Source organism: Platichthys flesus, chromosome 6, assembly GCF_949316205.1.
Source record: "Platichthys flesus chromosome 6, fPlaFle2.1, whole genome shotgun sequence".
NCBI lineage: Eukaryota > Metazoa > Chordata > Actinopteri > Pleuronectiformes > Pleuronectidae > Platichthys > Platichthys flesus.
Genome location: NC_084950.1, coordinates 1,208,656 through 1,228,378, shown reverse-complemented (window position 1 = coordinate 1,228,378; position 19,723 = coordinate 1,208,656). Strand labels below are relative to the sequence as shown.

Below are 19,723 nucleotides of genomic sequence, written 5' to 3'. Positions count from 1 at the left end.
TAATTCGGCTAAATAAACATTAAGACCTCATTATTTCCTCATCAACACAACAAACCACAAACAGACTAAACTATAATTCATACAGTTTTATTGGTGGATATTTACACTTCAGGTTATTACATCACTATCATACATTTTATACTGTAACTTGGAAAGTCTAAAATACTTTGCATATGACAGGTTGTTGCAGCAGCATTTGATCCTATTGTGACTTTTCCGTGTAATGATTGTGTCGGACGCAAGCTGCCACAGATTGTTTTTAACCTTTGGTTCAGAAAACTCTTCTTTGAAGCGTTGCATAGACAGGACAGCCACCAGGTCAGGAATACAGAGGAGAATACAAAAGAGTCGCTGGGAGGAGGAGGTTTACATTCACACGTAGAAAAGGGCTTCGACTGATTAGTGCATTGAGCTCAAAGGGGGACGGCCGGGAGCTTCCTGAAGTCTGACTCACTTCAGACCATCAGATCCAAGCAGCGGGTCAGAAACCGGATTAACATGAGAAGTGAAGTAAAGAAGGATGATGGAACACAACACTTTACTGTTGCAGTAAGAAAACTTCATTTCAGGCCAAATAAAACTCAAACCTTCTGCACGTGTGTTTCATAAGAAGAGAATCTGCAGCCACTGATTAACTGTCGGCTGGAGGAGCTGAATAAAGCTCTATGAACTACATGGTTACACATGTGCTTTCAAAACAAGCAACACATTTTAATAGAGATATATAAGTTGTTAAACCATCATAAGAACATCAGAGTAACACGTTTCTCCTCTGAGGACAGGAGAGTTTTCCTGAAGCTGAGTTTTATCAACATGAATCTCACTGTACGTTCATCTGGGCTCATAATCCATCATTTTACAATCAGCTCTTAATAGTAGGTTTAATGATGGTAAATGTTACTACTGTTGTTTCTCTCACAAAAACGTTTTCATGACTAACGTTCACATTTTAAATAATGTATCTGTGTGTTGAACCTCATCCTTTTCCTTTACTTCTGTTCACAGACTCACATATAAAACAGAATCAAATCTCAGAGCCTCGTATATCAAATTGGTCCCTCGATGCAGAAAATGGAATGAATAATTTCTCATGATGATAATACTGAAGCAGCAGGTTTATCTCAGAAAAGGGAACTTTGAGTTATCCTCTGTGAAAGTATAAAAAGAAATAAGAACAACAGATTAACAGCTCTAAATCTGTTCCTTTTGTTGCCATCTCAGCCCGTGTCACCATCTTTGCATGTATTTGGAAGATAATGGCTGATAACATTTAGAATATCAAAAGCCAGGTTCCTCTGTCACCTTGAACGAAGAGACGAGGAAGCTGAAGGAAGGTGGAACGATGTGGAGGTGACACGCCCTCTCGTCAGATTCAACGACAGGAAGTCGAGCTTCAGGGAGATTTACACAGGTGACACAAAAACAAAGTCATGTTGTATAAACTCTAACTATGAAACTACAGCTCGTGCATTTTAAAAAGCTTCAAATTCTCTGATTGTGAGAAATAAAAGGAAAAGAGAATCCGAGCGTCTCTGACTCCGTGTGGAAAGGCACAGGCGGCGATCCTGATTAAACAGTAGTTTGAGAGAATGTGCTAAAAGGTGAGTCTGTCAGACAGCAGGCGCACTATCAAGCCAACACACACAGACACACACACACACACACAATCTCTGCTCCTTTAGCATTCTGACCCTAAAGCATCGCACACACGCCACCACAGAAACACATTGAAAAGAGCCCAAAGCACATTAGAAGGCTGTCGAGGAATGAAAGGCATCGAGTAGAAACCAGGGAGCGTCCACCAATCAGAGCTCGGCTGGGTTTTCATGGTCTGACAGAGACGTCCTTAGTATCTTTGCTGGAAGTGTCACGTATCAGGTTGAGACTCTGAGTCCTATGAGACGTGTAATACTGCAGCTTCGTGTGTTGAAACTGACTCGCAGCAAAGTGCCGCCTACTGTTCTCGCAGGAGGTCAAGGAGAAGCTGGAGGAGAAGGCACATTTTTGAAACTGGAAAATATAAGACGTTAACACCCCCCCCCCCCCTTCTTTATCAGCATCTCCGGGGCATCTCAGCCCCCCCCCCCCCCGCTCTGCCTGGGCCCGTCCTCTCAGCCAGGCTGCCGTCGCTTCACGTCAGCAGCCCCATGCGAGTGAGCTTGGCCGACAGGAAGGAGTGGAGGACGAACACCACGGGCTTCGGACCCGAGTGGAGGTCAAACACCTGGAGGGGGGGGAGGCAGGACATATTTATTGACACTGTGAGGATTTGCTGCTATTTGCTTCTCAGTTTATTTAATTAAAGTCGTCACATCTGGATCAAACAGCCACTTTATCAATAATCAAAGCTGTAAAGACTCAGTTTCACCCTAAACCTTGTTTCTGGTCATGTGACCGGTGAAACTCACCATTTCTCCCTCTGGACCCCCGAAGTCCAGGTAGAGGTTGCGTATTCCATCGTCAGCAGACATCTTGAGCTTCTCGTAGGGGTACCTGAAGAGCACGGCGCCGCCCGACGGCTCCACCTGCTCCCTGGTCACGGTGAAGCCCTTCTCGTAGTGCAGCGTCAGCCGGACGTCCTGCCGGTTCAACGTGCAGCCTGGAACGAGAGGGCGAGTCAAACAGGTGTGGGGGGGGGGGTTTCCAGGCCTGATGGGAACTGTGGTCCCTCCACTGAGTTCCTTTATTGACAGAATCCCACCCAGTGACAGGAGACGTCTGATACTTATAATATTGAGAACAGTAATAATAACTTCCTCAGACAAAGTGACTCTGGAGGATCTGAATGAACCTGATACTTTATCTGGGAGGTCATGTGATCTGAAAGCAGTCGTGCCTCGCTGTGACCTGAACAACCCGATTGTTCCTACACAACGTTGTGTTTGTGTGTCTGCAGGACGGGAGGAGGGAAGAGTTCCAGAGCCGCTGCAGCAGCCAACGATTGTTCTGAGTGGAAACTCTCTCCTCTGGTTTTCCTACAGAGCTGCTCTGTCGGGAGCTTCCTGTCCCAGTCACAGTTTACTGACCTGTTAAAAGTCCGTCTGTAAATCTATCTTAAAAAAGAAATAAGCTGTTCTGACCAATAGATGGACTTTGTGTCTAGAAAGATCGAGAGCAAGATCATTGGCACAAGATGGCCGCTTCTGAATCCAGGATATTGTGGCTTGATGGCGGCTCACTGTCGTCCAATTCATCCTGCCTCAGTTTCTAAATGAACCAAATTGATCATGTTGTACACTTTGTTTAATGACATTAAAGATCTAGAACTCATAGTTTGAACTGTTGCTTGGTTGTAGAGCTGTGACCTGTCAGAGTCCAGACGACCCACCCCCTGCCCTCTGTGTCATCGGGGGGGGGCCCACTCACCGATAGAGACCTCCTTGATGAGCTCGGCGGCGGCGTGCGCTCCCTGCACGAGCGCCCGCGTCCACGAGGACAGATCCCAGTGGGTCTCCACCCGGAAGAGGTGCGACTCGATGCCCCGGCCCGTCCCCGTCCGCGTGACGAACACCAGGTCGGCCCCCGGGGCGGGGGACTCCCGGGCACTGCCCGAGTGGACCAGTCTGAGGAGAGAGAGAGAGAGAGAGAGAGAGAGAGAGAGAGAGAGAGAGAGAGACATGAACATACAGGAGCTCAGTTCTCCATCAGGATTTCACTTCTTCATCCCTGATGGACGACATGTTGATGTTCCTCAAACTGTTTCTGGATCAGTCCACAGATTGAATCCGACCTCTTCTCCACTTACGGAGCTTCTCTTCGACCACGTTTAATAAATTATTATTTGATATGTTTAAATTGAAGTGGATGCTGTTTGAAGGTAGATCACTGCACTCGTGGCAAAAAGAAACTTGGTTGATGGAAAAGGAAATGAGGAAGAATTAGCTCAGGTCCTTTTTGACTGAACAGGAGGAACTGGTCTTTGATTGGTTCCCTGCTGAAGTCCCCCGAGTTTCATTTGTCACAAAACCTCTTCCTAAATAACTTTGGTTCCACTTTCTTTCTAAACTTAGAAACTGTTGAACTCCACACATGTGGGTGAGAAGTAAACAACGTCCCAGTCATGAAGCGTTTCCACATGAACAGATCGAACTGGTCTTCACCTGGTGGCTAGCAGTGGGTGTGTGAGCAGAGGCATGGACCAACACTCTCTGTTCCAGGGCACCGACTCAAACAGCAGGATGTCCTTCTCCGTCAGGGCCATCACCAGGGGGCGGTACTGCTGCCGGCCGCCCTCCAGCTGCACCTGAGGGACAGAGTCAGAGGGTCACACACCCGAGTCCCAGACCCCCCCCCCCCCCCCGGAAGAACAGAGTCAGAGGGTCACACACCCGAGTCCCAGCCCCCCCCCGGAAGAACAGAGTGAGGAGGTTACACACCCGGGTAAAAAAAACACAAAAACTGAAGTCACGACAGCTTTGTGGTAAGAGCTGGGCGGGCGAGTGTGTGTGTGTGTGTGTGTGTGTGTGTGTGTGTGTGTGTGTGTGTGTGTGTGAGTCACAGGTGAGTGAGCGCAGTGTTGGTGGAGTTCAAGTGAGAAGCAGTGACATGAAACCCAGACCCTGTGTGTGTGTGTGTAGGTGTGTGTGTGTGTGTGTGTGTGTGTGTGTGTGCGCAGGTGGGCTCCACAGGAAACAGTTTAATGCAGCGGAAACTCCCACTGTGTGTGTTTCCTGTCTGAGCCACACATCCATACGTTGAATGAAAACTTGATCTGTCAAAGTAGAAGTGAAGCAGAGTGAGAGAGGAGCTCCTGAGCTGCTGCTCCCCCAGTGAACACATCTCACTGCACCAGTTCAGTCCCAGTTGTCAACGTGTGTGTGTCTGTAAAGTTGTGTTATCTCGTCCTGTGTTGATACTTCAGAACGTGTGTTGATTCATGATAGTTTCACGTTTGGATTCTTGTTCCTGCCTCGAGTGTTCCTGCTCAGTTAGCTCCTTCTTAGCATTTAGCATAATTCTTCTCATTCTGTGACTCAGAGAATAAACATGTTTCACAAATGCTCCACTCTTCTCTAACTGGTCCGGACCGATGACTCAGAATAAGATGGTGGAAATGACAGCTTCTCCCATCCCACAAGGGAAGACAAGACGTCTCCTTCAGGGCTGAGGAGGTAAAGCGAGTCGTCCACTGACCAGCGGGTCAGCGGTTCGATCCCCGGCACTTTGTCACATGCTGCTGAAGTTACCTGCTCGGCCAACCAGCCGATGTGTTTGAGGTGGGGGTGTGTGGAGGTGGAGGACGAGGCCCCCAGGTAGGCGTTGACGTGAGCCAGGGTCTGTGGCAGCAGGGCGGCGATGTTGGTGTGGACGGCGGTGAACCAGGCGGAGGCGGAGGGGCCGTCCTTACAGCGCAGCACCACCGTGTGCTGGCCGTCGGGGGAGTGGAGCTCCAGGAGCCTGAGGAGAAACTTGGTTAACTTCTTTCACGTGTTGCTGACTGCTTTTCATATTGTTCATTTCATTAATAACCTCAAAGAGAATGTTTTAATGCTCCCTATCTCCCAAAGCAACATTCCAATCAAATGAACAGAGGTAGGACCACACACACAGACACACACACACACACACACACACACACACACACACACACACACACACAACCACACCCTAGCTCCCACACACTCAGCTATTTCTCTCAACACAAACACGGAGGAGTCTCAGACCTGCTCTCCAGATCCGGCATGGTGAGGTTCCTGCTGATGAAGCACATCCTCAGGCTGATGACCTTCTTGTCTTTGGAGGAGGACGAGCCGCTGTGCTTGGGCGACCCCGAGTCCTCGCTGCCGCTGTAGCTGGGCGACTGCGGCCGGACGCCGTCCCACGGCAGGTCGGCCACCAGGGACGGCTTCTTGAAGAGCGGAGACACCTCGCGGATGTACTTCACTAGAGAGGAGGAGAGGAGGACACATGTCACATGGTCCACTGGGCAGGAGGTCGGTGGTTTGATCACCAACCATTGAGGGGTGAGACAGTGGATCCCAGTTCGCCCCCTGATGGTGCACTGTGTGTGTGTGTGTCTGTCTGTGTGTGTGTGTGTGTGGGGGGGCTCAGAGATTATCCAGCATCATAATTATAATTTAACACAAATTACAAAGTGCTGCAGTGCAAGAAAACCAGTGGTTACAATACAAAGAGTTACACAACAGATTAATAATGGCAATAACAATAATAATCTCTCCTCAGGCATTTCACTGCAGAGTCTCTGAGCTCCGTCTCCCTGTCACACACACACGTCATATGAAGCAGTTACAGCGTTTTAACCTATGACCTCTGAGGCAAATCTTTAACACCTACAAAGTTTTGTACAATTACAGATGTTCTGATCTTTATGTGCTTTCAGTTCACTTTCAGTTCCAGTGACTCTGAGAAACAAATCATTTCCTAAAAGTCAAGATCATTCTGGATTCATAGACTCCTCATTGTCCACCACTCCTCCTCCTCTTCACTACACCACAGATCCACAGATGTTCCTTCAGGTCGTGATTTACTGTAACGTGTGTTTGGCTGAGCAGGCCGACCCACACGGCTGTTCAGTCTCTGAGAGCAGCCAGTGTGTGGACAGTGTGACCAGCTGTGGGACTAGAACACCCTGTCACTCAGGATGTACCATGTGATCGGCCGTGAACTGAGCCACGAGGAAACACTCTGGACGTTTCCTGGGAGAAGTCAGAACTTCCTCTGTGTTTGAATTCACTGGTGGGCGATGGCAGGGCTCGACTTTTATAACACGGTGTGGAAAGAGGTGGAGTGTTTTAAACACACCTAATTACAGATACAGTATGTTTTCCAAAATAAAAGGACGCAAGGACGGGTTGAAGAGCGGCTTCTTCTCTACCAGGACGTCCACTGAGGACACAGAGGTCCCATGAGGACACGAAGGTCCCAGTGTGACATCATCTACAAAAACACACTGGACTTGGCTGAGCAGCTGTGTTTGGCAGATGTTTGTTAAAGAATGACTCCTGCTCCACTGTGGAGGATCCACTTTCCAAATTTGGTCCGGAGGCCTTGTACACGGCCAGGCCTCACACATAGACAGACACACACACACACAGACACACACACACACACAAAGACACAAACACACACACACACACTCTTTTATCATCCCCTGTACATGACATGTCCATTTCTCTCTCTTTGTGTGTGTGTATTGGATTATTGGGTCGGTTCGCTCTTTATGAAACTTGAGACAAGACTAAAAACGAGGAGATATTAGGTTTGTGAAAGTGTGCATGTGTGTGTGTGTGTGTGTGTGTGTGTGTGTCTGTGCGTGAAAACAATATGATGCAAGTCTAAAGTAATGTGCTCGGGCTTGGGCAGGACTCTCAAATGATCTCAGAGAGAGAGAAGCATGTTTAATGACTGAGCCGTATATGCACCGTGCACAGAGCTGCACCGTGCACGCCGGCCTGTGTGTACATTACGTTGTGTGTGAGTCACAGTGAAGTGCGGTGCTGGTGGTAACGCTGAGGCAACAAGTCAAGAAATGGATCCCCACCTCCCTGGGCCTCCTCCGCACAACCACAGAGCCCACACCAACACGGACTGGGATCAGTCCTGCAAACTTAAGTGAGAGTGAGAGCATCGTGTGTGTGTGTGTGTGTGTGTGTGTGTGTGTCTGTGTGTGTGTGAGAGAGAGGACGTCAACACTGCAAAGCTCTTTCAGAACTAATAATCAGCAGAGATGTTCTGCTGAGATATTTTCCGTCCACAGCCTCATATTAGTGTCTCCCCCAAAAATCCATGTCGGTCTAGCTCCTCCCTTTCTCCAGTGGTGGCTCAAGGAATCTCCTGAACCGGGGGCCATAGAGGGGCCCACAAATTACACAGAGACTAGATAATTTAAATTCCGGCCACCGACACGTTGACCTCAGGCTTTACTGCCTTTAGGAACCACAACTGGTCCTTGTCCTTTCTGACTGAGAAGCAGGTTTCTGTTCTTTCTGGCAGGAAACCAACGCGACACATTTAACGTGAAGTTCGTCATGTTCTTTGGAAAAATAAGATTATATTATTTAATATGAGATGACAACGTTAAATGACTTACAGTTATTTTATAAAGTTAAACTGTGTAAAAAGCTGGAGCCTGTTGTGTTATCACCCTGCGTCGTCCTGCAGTCAGAGGACAGGTCACCTGACTGCTTTCCTTGAGTCTGATTGGATGCTGACACGTAGACGAGCCGGCTGCCTGATGAAACCTGCTCCAGTGCATTCAGAGCACTTATTTTAATGATAAATAAAATGCTGTCATACTTGTAACTCCACACTTCAGTCAGAACACAAAGACGAGTGAAGAGCAGATATTTAGTTTATCGTCTCTCAGTCAAACCAAAGAGACAATCATCAGGAAAACTTCTGTTGTGTTATTTATTTTAAATCATTTCTCTATTTCTCTGACTCGAACTTATTCATTGTGTGTTTCACGTCGTTCAGATTGTTGCGGGCAGATATCTTCACAGCTCTGGTTGTGAGAAGCCTCTGAGGCATGAGGCCCATGAATGCTGTGTTGTGTAATTTGTTGGCACCGCCGACCAGCGTACATCTGCTTCTATTCATCTTCATCTGTTCGGCCTAAATTAAAAGGGCTGGGATCTGGTTCAGGCTTTGATGTGTCCACAGAAATCAAAGCCATTGTGCTGGGATGTGGATTCTGTTCCCAGCTCAGATGCTAAAAACACGACGGACAGATTGATTCAGTTGTTACGTCCTCATTTCTTCTGTCGGAGAGTTGATAAGTGAACCACGTGAAATCTGAAGATTCGTAACAATACGGTCGGAAGTTGTTTACTGACTCTGGAGCTGCTTCTATCTGAGTTAGACACTGACTGACAACGCTAACATGCTAATGTTTAGATATCATATACCATATTCACCATCTTAGTCTGATGACATATCAGGCTCATCGATGTGATTCCAGTGGCCCTGTGGTGTGGAGCCATCAGGTCTGATTCATTTATACAGACGGGAATAAAGAGCAGACTCACGTTGTACATTTTCTAACTTAAAGACTGTTCAGGTTCTAATAGCTTGTGAGTGTTTACAGTTAAAGACTGAGCTCAGGTCAGCAGAAGCTTCTGCTCTGATCCAGGATCAGCTAATCGTTCACTGTTTGTTTCCGTCTGTGGTGGAAACTGAATTCACACCTTCTGTCAGTTGGAGATTCTTCTCGGTTTCACTCTGGGTTTCTGTCTGAGTGAGTGAGCTCAGAGGAGATGACATGAGGAGGCGACTCAATCGAGAACACACCAGATCAACACTGACCCGGGATCAGGGAGCTCGAGCTCTTTATGTCTGAATCACTAGATTCTCCACTTTCCACGGGTCAGAGGCTCGTGTCCTGTTGCTGAACCAAACACAGAGACAATGAATTACTCCACTTTTAATCTGCAAAAACTAATCAATGAAAAATTGGGAACTGAGCCCAAAAATATGGATTTGACTTCATCTTCGTGCATCGACAGCGACACAAGGACTTTTCCTTTTTTCCTACATCACATTTTTTCACAGTTTCTTCTGCCAAAACCGAAACCTCTTCCTCTCTGCGTCAGTACAGACAGATGTAGTGCTTCTTATGTTGCAGTGTGTGTCTGTGTCTCAGGTTGTGCAGTTACATGCACTCATCAGCTCCGTCACTCAGCTGCACCTCTTCTCTGTAGAATCAGGTCTGTGCCCAGTGGGGGGGGGGGGGGGGGGGGGGGGGGGGGGGGGGGCTAGGTGCTATCAGGAGAACGAAACCTCGAAACTCCTTCACCTTCACGTGCTCAGATCAGATCCCCCCCGAGACGCCGAACAACGTCCCAGAAAGAGCAGTTCATCTGCGTCCCCTCACACCTCGCTGAGTCCAGGACGGAGGGAAAGGAGGACAGGGTTCATGGCGGAGAAGAGGAAGAGGAGGAGCGCAGATTGCAGAAGAGTCTGACTTGACATATTTGCTTGTGGCCGTAGTTTTGCCACAAAGCCTCGTAAAACTACACACACACATCATGTAGTGAGGCGGATAACAAAGTAATAGCTCAGAGGAGAGAGAGCCAGAACCCGGCCTCGGGATTTTTCCCCTAAAACTGCCCAGAAATTCCCCTGTGGTTTGGCCCACTCCTCTCTCGACCCCAGCCCCCCCCCCCCTTCCCTTCCATCCTCCTTCTCCATCTCCTCTCTGCCTGTCCGTCCTTACCCCCCCCCCCCCCCCCCCCCCCCCCCCCCCACTCCCTCCGTCTCGTTCTCCTGTTCCCACACCTCCTGATGCTCTACCTCCCCTCCTCGGTTCTTTCCTTCTTAATCTTGTTTCGCTCGCTTTTTCTGCTCCTTCCCTCAAAAATCGGTTTCTGCCAGAAACATAATGAGAACAATGTGTCACAACACAGCTCCAATGGGCCGTGTGTGTGTGTGTGTGTGTGTGTGTGTGTGTGAACAGTTCTCTGGCAGGTCAATTTGTCATATATCCTTACATTATTCTATAAATCACTCTTTGTTATTTATGAGCCGATGTTTAAATCTAAATCATGTTGGAAAGTTTATGGTTGAAGCTGAAATGATCCACAGGGAAAGAATGAATATAAAGCACTTTTAGGTAAAGATGTTAAATATTATCTGGTTACAGCTTCAGACATTTACATTTCTGATTCTTCTCTTAAGCTTCATCTCACGACTAAGTTTCATTCACTTAGTTGATGTCGAGTCGTTTCAGTCTCCACGTAGCTTCCCCCGATTTGTAAATGTGCTGATTTCATATTATTAAATTCGAGAGAATTTCCCCACTCGAATAAATAGAACCAGACTCTATTGAAACGCATACCTCAGACATTTCATATTTAAATTCACTGGATCCAGATTTTGATTTGGTTCTGCACCACGTCAGTGAGTAAACAGGGTTGTTGCAGGTCGGTGAGCTGGGCTGCTTTAGAGTTCTGATGGATCCACATCAACGTGAGAAGGTCACTTGATTTGTCCGGTTCGAATTCACGAGAAAAGGTTTTTCAATTTATTTTGCATTTTAAAAAAATCCCTTTCCTAGAACACATCCATCTGGTGGTAGATGTGTCTCCACTGCCACGTTTCACTCTGTGTTTCAGGATCATCTTCCTGCTCGTGGACTCGTACTGTGACAGAGCTGGAGCTCAACAGCCTGGAACCTCTTAATAGAAACTATTCAGATATCCATCAATCCACAGCTGCATGAGGCTTTACACACTTCCATTTAAACTAAACACAAAATCAAACTCAGATTCTGTATCAACAAATCCTTCATACATGTGATTCAGTCAGGAGTCGAGGCAACAACACTGATCTCAAACTATTTTCAGACATGAATATCTAGACGAGCTGACGCACCCTTTCCAGATATAAACGCCTACATGCAGAATAATCCCATACTATAATCCCATACTTGGGGGCAGCTGTGGCTCAAGAGATAGAGTGGGCCATTAATCAAATGGCCGGAGGTTCAATCCCCTGGTCCTCAAGTCTGCATGTCAGAGTGTCCACAGACAAGATAGTGAACCCTGTATTGTGTGACCGGACGATGATAAGATGTCGACTTGTTCCTGAAATGTTCTGGAGGCTCCATTTGTGAGAACACAAATATTATCCGGGACTTTTCCTGCAGCCCCCTAGTAAAATGTCCATGTGAGACTTCAACAGGAGCGAGTGGACGAGTTGATGACACTTGAGGGACGTGAAACTGGAAGAACACAAAGATCTCAGGACGAAGAAGAGGAGCCGTACGCTAAGAAGATGAAGACGTCAACTAGGAAACTCGAGGAGATTCCAGATCTTCTGGTGATGAGGGCCGACACCGGTTAAAATGCTTTGAGTTGTTGTTAAGATGACGAAAAATATCATCATAATCATTTAAACAAATAATTCAACTGACTTTGGTGGACAAGGAACCTTTCACACACATACACACCTCAGGGAAGTCAGATCTACTGGTTCAGGCTCAGAGGAGGAAGTCGTGAGTTCACTGTTAACTTATTCTTGAGTTCCGTGTGGGAGTGCATGGACCTGGTGAAAGTGGGAGATCAGGAAATCCATGGAACTCAAAAAATATCAGAATGCAAAGACAAACTTTACAAAATCTGAACGTGAAACCAATGAGTGCTCTCAAACTGAAAGACCATTATAAAACTGCATTATTTCATATTATAGTATCAGTATTAGATAGTTTTTACCTCCAATATAGGTGTCACCGAACACACCACATACATATGTTATACTGTGATATTCAGAAGTGCAGCCAGTGCAGTTACACATCCAGAGCAGTTCAAACTGGGACAGAGCTGACACACTGGTCCATTGCAGACTCCAGCAGGTAGACGGATCACCCCCCCGCAGGAGACACCAACAAACCCAGTCAGTGGACGCTCGGCTGGTTTTGTCCGGGGAACAAAAGCGAGGACGTGTTGTTGGACAGGACGTGTCCTCGTTTCATCAGGTCTCTGCTCGGTGGCGTCTTCATTCCTCCATCGACTCAAACAAAGAGCCTGACGTCCTCTGAGCAGAACACTGACCCAGGGACACTGCATCACATTATACCTGTCTGTCAGCTGGAGGGGGGAGGGGGGGGACTCTAACCGGAAGGTGTCTGGGTTATTTTGGTCCCATTTAATGGGGCAGTTAAAGTGGAGCTCGTTCATTCATGGCTAACGACTCGGAGAGTGAAACCAGGCTCATAAATTAACAAAATGACAAAAATCCGTCAACATGAGAAGAAGAACAACACACGTCTCCGATCCCTGGTGCTGAGAGAAGCTCTGTTCTCTGGGACTTCATCACCACGAGCCACCACTGTCACCTCATCAAAAGTTATATTGATCTGAGCAGGATCTGGTTTCTCTTCACACAAACATCAGCCTCAACCATCAATCCACTTTTTTAACTTGTTTACTCTGAATATCTTCAAACTAATTTAATAATCTGGTGCAAATGGAGCTTGACAAGATTATCTCATCTCGGATGAAAACAAATAAGATTGGATCATCCTGAAATGAGATTATATGACTGTAGATATTTGTGGTTTTAATAGTCATTGAGATAACTGTCAGTGATTGAGTTGAGCGGGTTGAAGATTCAATGAAGCTGGTTTTAGAGCCATGTGCAGGACCTCATGGTTTGTTCAAGTCCCGACTCCGTTATTACAACCATCACATTCTTAGATGTGTTTCTCTTCTCCTCCCTCGGCAGCTCCAGCAGGAGAGTCGGCTGTGGAGCTGCCGGTGTTGACCTTTGGCCTAAATACGCACATGCAAGCGGAGGTCAGGAATGTGGGGCACCCGGGCTAATTGTGAGAATATCTGGGGGTTTGTGTATCGTGTGCATGGCACAGCGCTCTGGAAACTCAAGCCTCGCTCCGACCGATCGCCACGTCCCTCTCGGGCGGCGGGAGTCCAGCAGGGACGGAGCGGGAGCCGGGAGGACGAGCCGGTCGTCAAACTGACAAACAGTGACAAGCAGCTGACACATTCCTCCAACACTAATGACTGGACTGCGGCGGAGGAGGAGGAGGAGGAGGAGGAGGAGGAGGAGGAGGAGGAGGAGGAGGAGGAGGCATATCCTCCTGTCCGAGCCTGAGTGATGAAGGAGAAGCTTTTTATTTGGACGTTTTCGGCCAAATTCAACGAGCGGATTGGAAAGAACCTGATTTCCCTCTGTAACCACTGCTCCTCCTCTGTGTCAGAGTCTGAGCAGCTGGTGCATGTTTGGTCTCGTCAGAGATCACCATCGACTCCCTGAAGATATTAGATCAGGTCATATTTTCACAAAGAGCCCGATCAGCTTGAAGAGTCACTCTCCTTCCACCCTGGTTTATCTGAACAGGCCTTGTTTTGACTGGAGCTGGAATGTGTGGCACATCGATGAGCTCCTGAAGTCGTCAGTATTCACCCAGTGATCTTTCCAAACCATTAAACGCTGCATTTAGCTTTTCCCCGGCCTGAAGTTTCCAAACCCTGAGGCTCCGCGGCCTCGCTCCCTCCCTTTCTCTCTGTTTTCCACTTTTCTAAAGATTGAAAAGTTTCTCCATCGGCGCGGTTTGGTCCCGGAACTCATCTCCATGGAGCTCTGCTCAGTCCCATAATGAGGCAGCTTCTCCTGACCCCACGTCTCTGTGGTGACAGCCTCTCTGTCGGCAGGATGAAAACTTTGTGAGAAGTACCAACTGAGGTTTTCTCAGCTTTTTGTTCGACACGTGGAAAGTCCATGTACTTCCAAAGACTCCTACCACAAAGTTTTTATCTTTTATTCCTCGAATCGGCTTATTGTCTGTCGTCCGTCTGTGTCACTGACCACTGCTAGAGTTTGACTGAGGACCTAGAAGAAGACACGTTCAAGTAGAAAGATCCAGAGTATTTATATGAGATATTTTAGATAATGGAGTAGTTATAATTTGTCCAATCAGCACAGCCCTCTACTTAACGAGCGCTGCGTGGATCCACCACTTCTTCACCACTTGGGGGGGGGGGGAGGAACATGTAGTTAATACAATATTTAACTAATAAACAAAACAAAGACAACAAAAGGATTTTTCCCACAACATGTGACAAAGAATCACGAATATTAAGGACGATAACGGTGACTTGATCCAAACAACTCCAGGAACCCTCTGCTGAGACACGGTCCTGTGGAGGTCTGAGTATCGACACGTGTTGTGAATCACCTCTGGAAGCATGTTACGTTTCTCCTCCAGTGTGTTGTTAGCTCCACTTTGGTCTCCACCAGCTTCTGTGACAAACTGTTTGTTGGCTCTGGTCTCATTCACTTCACCTCAGTGTCTGTTTGAACTTCCTTCATCTCGTTCAGGATGTTCCTCTCTACAGTCGAGCTCTGAGGCACTTCTGCTTTACTGAAGGATCCTGTACTTCACTGTACGTTGTGCAAAAACGTGGATCATTCACACCTCTTCCTCTTCCTCTTCCTCACAGACACATGTCATCTCCTCACGTTCACAGTGACCTCTTGTCCTCAGCATCCCACAGTGATTCAAAACACACAGAGCACAACCAGTCTGACCACAGATCTGCTACTTTCCTGTTTACAACAATCACTGACTTTCACAAATCGAAGGCCTCTTCTTCCTCCTGTCTCTGAATCAGTTAGTAAAGTCTGTGTGTGTGTGTGTGTGTGTGTGTGGAGGATCTAGAAAGTTAACCCGACTTTAGTGATGTTCATGGTTTTTATCTTTTAACTTTTTATTTGTTTCATTGTTTTATTTGATTGTTTTTATGATTGTTGTGCAGTTAACCACACGTTGTGTGTGCATTACCTTGTTTAAAGTGTAATTACACCGCATATAGCTGGAGTTCGTGTGTCTGTGACGTGTAGTTGAAGTGTGTTGTGATTCTTCTCCTGTGTTTAATGAAGTGTAACTTCTGGTGTCACAGCAACATGTGACTCATGAGTTTGGTTAAAGTATAAAAGCTGATGTGGGATCAGTGTTTTCTCTCTCACCACGATCATCCATGTGCAGCGGGCCACAGCTCAGCGCTGTGCACCCGGACTCAGCAGCCTAATCTCGGCCCTTAAATCCCCGCTGTCGCGTTGGCTAACTCACCCTCCAGCGTCACCTCTTTCCCCGCCTTCTTCAGCGCCTGCACCGCCAGGTCGTGCGTCGCCTCCCGGAGGTCGTTCCCGTTCACCGACAGGATCGCGTCCCCCACCCGGAGAGCCCGGCTCTGGTCGGCTGCCAGCCCCGGGAAGATCTTGGAGATGAGGATAGGCATCCGGTTCTCTCGCCCCCCCTTGATGCTGATCCCCAGCCCGCCGGACTCCTGTTTGACAACCCGGACCTTCCGCACCGCCTCCGAGGATCCGTCCAGACTCACGGGAAGGTCTCCCTGCCTCGACCCGAAGCTGGAGCCCGGACTGCCGTAGCTGGAGCCGGGACTTCCGAACTCAGAGTTTGTGCCGTTGTTCGGGTACTTTCCGGGGCTGTAGTTTCCGTCGTGTTGACCCCGGCTGACACCCCCTCGTCCGGGGCTGGAGCTGCGCCCCCGACCCCCGGGGTTCTGGCTCTGGAGTGGGTCCGGACCGCGGCCGGAGTTCCCCGGACTCGTGCCCGGGTCGTTTCCGTTGGAGATGCCATTCCGCAGGCCCGCGGAGGAGTTGTCCCAGTGGTTCCCCCCCGGTCCGGACACCTCCGCCTCGGCCGTCAGAGTCAGCGTCTCCCGGGTGAGCTCGGCGGACACTCGGATCCAGCGGTCCCGGAGCAGAAGGTCCAGTTGGCCGTTTTTGTCCGCTCGGGTCCAGACCGCCATTCCCCTCCCGCGGTTAGTCTGCTGCTCGGAGGCGGGTTCACTCTGAAATCATCCGCTGCTCGGGCCCTGGTTCAGGGAGAGACGCGGAGCCACTGGCCCGCTACGACACACCCACTCACACGGGCCCGGGGGGGGGGGGGGGGGGGGGGAGAGAGGGAGGGAGGAAGAGGAGAAGGGAGAGAGGGAGGGAGGGAGGAGGAGAGAGAAGGAGGCCCCCTACAGGAAGAAGAGAGAGGGGGAGGGAGGTAGGTAGGGAGGAGGAGGAGAAGAGAGGGAGGGAGAGAGAAGGAGGCCCCCTACAGGAAGAAGTGAGGGAAAGAGGGAGGTAGGGTGGGAGGAGGAGGAGAAGAGAGGGAGGGAGGGAGGCGAATAGAGGGAGAGAGAGGGAGGGAGGAGGAGAAGAGAAACAGAGAGAGAGCGTTGGTTTTCACTTCTTCTGTAAAAAGAACAATAACTAAATAGTTAAACAGACAACATCTGATCAGCCCTTTCAAAATAAAGCCACAGACTATCACAGTGGAAACATTAGAAATAAATCTATTTAATAATAGTAAAACAATCCAGAAGATTGAAAAAAGAAAAACTGAATAAAGGATATAACAGGAAAACAATAAGTACAAAAATTCAATATAAGCCTGATTAAAATATCATTAAAAGAAACTTAACATGTGTATTATAAAATGAGAGTTAAAGAAAAGTTTTAGACACTGCAGATTACAAATGTTGAAATGTGACTTTAAGGTCTTATGATATAATTAGAAACTTTATATAACACTAAAAATAAAAGGTACAAAGTGTTTCATCAGACTAAATGATCAATGTTAAATGTCAAAGGGTCATAAATCAAGAAGAGAGCAATCACCAGTTGAGACGCCTTTATTTTGAAAGCAATAGATTCCAACTTCCGCTTAGGCTCTATCAAGTTAGGTGATTTGTGAAAAGTGAACTCGGCTCTGTTTGTATCTGCTGCTGAAATATTAGAAAACTATTTTCCTATTATTCATAAACAGATTCATCCATTGTGTCACAGATCATCTGACCTGTGACCTCTGACCTTTGACCTGCTGGCTGAAACATGCAGGAGAGAAAGGTTCCACGTGGGATCATCAGGATAAATCTACAGTTCAACAAAAACTGAACATTACAGGATGATTTGTTTTCATGATACAGTCGTGTTCAGATGAAAAGATGAATATCTCAAGTTAGTGACAGAAAACCTTTTCCACGATAACCTAATCTGGAGCGTTTCCTGTCCAGCAGCCACCTGAACAGTTTCCTTCATTTGTCTTGTTCCAGGGTTTTCTACAAAATAAGAGAAACGCTTTGAATTCACCTCATGGAGGAAATAAAAAAAAAAACATTTATAAAGTGAAAGATTAAAACCTTCCATTTGTTCATGAGGAGCCAGAAGTGACGAGTTAAACTCACAGACGCAGAAGAGCTCGTGTTTGTTGTTGGGTTTTATTGCAGTCGAGGTTTTTCTAGTGTTTACAACAAAAAAAAACAGAGCAGATTACAACAGCTGAGAGAGAGAGAGAGAGACAGAGAGAGAGCGAAAGAGAGAGAGAGACAGAGACAGAGAGAGAGAGAGAGTTCCATCAGTCAATCAGTCAACCAGCCGCTCTACATTCACAGTGTCGTCACCATCCAACCTCAGCCGCTCGTTCCCGGGACTTTTGAAAGCAGCAGGCGCTCGTTGGATAAATCCCTTTTTAAGGATGATTTTAAAATAAAAGTTAATATATGTGCGAGCTTAGAATTTGATTAAATGTCATTCTGTTTCAGTTCCTCTACATTACATTCATGAGTAAACACAAGGCAGCAACAGGGAGCTAAAATGTTCAGGGTCGCCACCCACCTCCACCACAGAGTGAAGCAGTGAGCTCCAGAGCGTCGGGTCCTGGAGCTGCAGGGAGAACTGGCTCCTGCTGGAAGCCTCTGAGGTGAGACGCTCTGTGCATGCATGTGCACGTGAGGAGCTCTGTGCACGTGAGGAGCTCTGTGCACGTGAGGAGCTCTGTGCACGTGAGGAGCTCTGTGAGATGTGGGAGCGACAAGGAGCCGGATGACGAGTGAGGCAGTGTCTCTAGATTCTCACTAAAAACTCTATAGACAGCGTTTCACATCATTTCATTAAGTTCTTCATTGAAGAAGAGTTCACTGGATCATAACGTGCGTCTCATCTCTGAAGACATGTCCCTCACACAGCTGGATCCTCCCCAGAGCAGCACGTCTACAGGTCCTCGAGGCTCCAGCAAGCGAGGAGACATCTGAGGCTCGAGTATTACAACCCAACAGCAAGAAAAACACAGGGAGGGTGTGTGTGTGTGTGTGTGTGTGTGTGTGTGTGCAGTGTCAGAGAGTCAAACAGTGTGTATCTAATCATTGGTTCACATTGTTGATCGTCTCGGTGCGGAGCTGCGGCGATGAAGGAGGCAATGATGCGTGAAGTCACTGCTGTAGCTGAGGGGCCTGGGGAGGGAGCTGGGGGGGAGGCTGGGGGAGGTGAGGCTGGGGGGGAGGGTGCGGCTGGGGGGGAGTCTCCAGGTGGAACTGGCGCTGCAGCTGCGGCCTCGGAGCAGCCGCCCTGGCCTCCCTCTTGGGAGTGTTGTTGAGGATGTCCAGGCTCCGGCGGCTGGAGGAAATGACATCGGCCACGAACTTGGTGCAGTCGGCGCAGACGTCGCGCAGCGTGCAGCCGTGAGCGTAGAGGTGAGGGAACTCCTCCTCCACCGAGCGCCGGGACAACGTCCTCAGGGACCTGCAGGGGGACAGGGACACGTTCCATCATCTCCACGATGAATGCAGACGTTTAAACCTAAGAATCCTCTGGAAAGATCAGGTGCTTTCAACAGATCCATGGAAGGTGATTGGATGAACCATCTGCACCACTGGAATTATTGGTAATTAATAATTAATTATGGGACTTGATGGACTGCAGATTAGTTCTTGGTCCTAAAAGGATGACGTCTACTGAGATACGTGATCTGTGGACCTTTTTTTCCTCCTTTTATTGTGAAATATCTTGACGGCTGTGACGTTTATTCACACATTCATGTTCTCACGCGCGATGAGCTGAAAATCACGTGCTTAAATTATGTTTGTCCAATTCTAGGGTTCAAATATTTGCAGTAGAGATCATAACGCCTCCTCCTCCATGTTAGCAGATGGGACATGTTGGACATCTTTATTGCAACAACTCCTGGAAGCCTTTAGCCTCCAGAGGGTCGACCGGCCCTGAGCCCCGACCCCCCGGTTGAGACTGTCCCTGTGATAAAAACACACACTCACTTGTAGACTTGGCTCTTGTGTCCGTGGCTCTTGGGGGTGCTGTGGAATCCCACCGTGTACACGGGGATATGAGCCATCTTCTTCGAGGGAATCTTCATCTGGAGCAAAACAATGAGCAGGACACATGTTGAGATGGGACACGGCAAAGTACTTTCATACAAGTACTTATAGAAATACGAGCA

The 19,723-nt window shown here is 48.0% G+C and overlaps 2 protein-coding genes and 1 long non-coding RNA gene across 3 annotated transcripts in view; 1 reads left to right on the top strand and 2 right to left on the bottom strand.

The window, feature by feature from the left end:
- Positions 1 to 71: 71 nt before the first annotated feature.
- Positions 72 to 16,363, bottom strand: sntb2 (syntrophin, beta 2). Its single transcript, XM_062389110.1, has 7 exons — positions 15,548 to 16,363; positions 5,664 to 5,883; positions 5,187 to 5,397; positions 4,101 to 4,243; positions 3,367 to 3,563; positions 2,409 to 2,599; positions 72 to 2,224 (listed from the first exon to the last, which is right to left on the bottom strand). Exons 1-7 carry the CDS (start codon positions 16,248 to 16,250, stop codon positions 2,132 to 2,134), a joined length of 1,758 nt encoding a protein of 585 aa, XP_062245094.1. The 5' UTR covers positions 16,251 to 16,363; the 3' UTR covers positions 72 to 2,131.
- LOC133954738 (uncharacterized) lies at positions 16,129 to 17,993 on the top strand. Its single transcript, XR_009920812.1, has 2 exons — positions 16,129 to 16,262; positions 17,281 to 17,993. It is a non-coding gene; the product is annotated as an uncharacterized LOC133954738 (long non-coding RNA).
- Positions 17,693 to 19,723, bottom strand: part of spire2 (spire-type actin nucleation factor 2) — a 14,763-nt gene continuing 12,732 nt past the window's right edge. Inside the window, exons 14-15 of the mRNA XM_062389098.1 lie at positions 19,542 to 19,639; positions 17,693 to 19,011 (exon numbers count right to left, since the gene is read on the bottom strand). Coding sequence (XP_062245082.1) covers positions 18,702 to 19,011; positions 19,542 to 19,639 — 408 coding nt within the window. The 3' untranslated portion in view covers positions 17,693 to 18,701. The remainder of the gene's footprint in view (positions 19,012 to 19,541; positions 19,640 to 19,723) is intronic.

Coding starts and splice junctions, on each gene's coding strand:
- sntb2 (XM_062389110.1), bottom strand. CDS start 16,250: ATGGCGGTCTGGACCCGAGCGGACAAAAACGGCCAACTGGACCTTCTG. Junction 5,398..5,663: donor ATGCCGGATCTGGAGAGCAG/GTCTGAGACTCC, acceptor GTTTCTCCTCAG/GCTCCTGGAGCTCCACTCCC. Junction 2,225..2,408: donor GGGGTCCAGAGGGAGAAATG/GTGAGTTTCACC, acceptor CCCCCCCTCCAG/GTGTTTGACCTCCACTCGGG.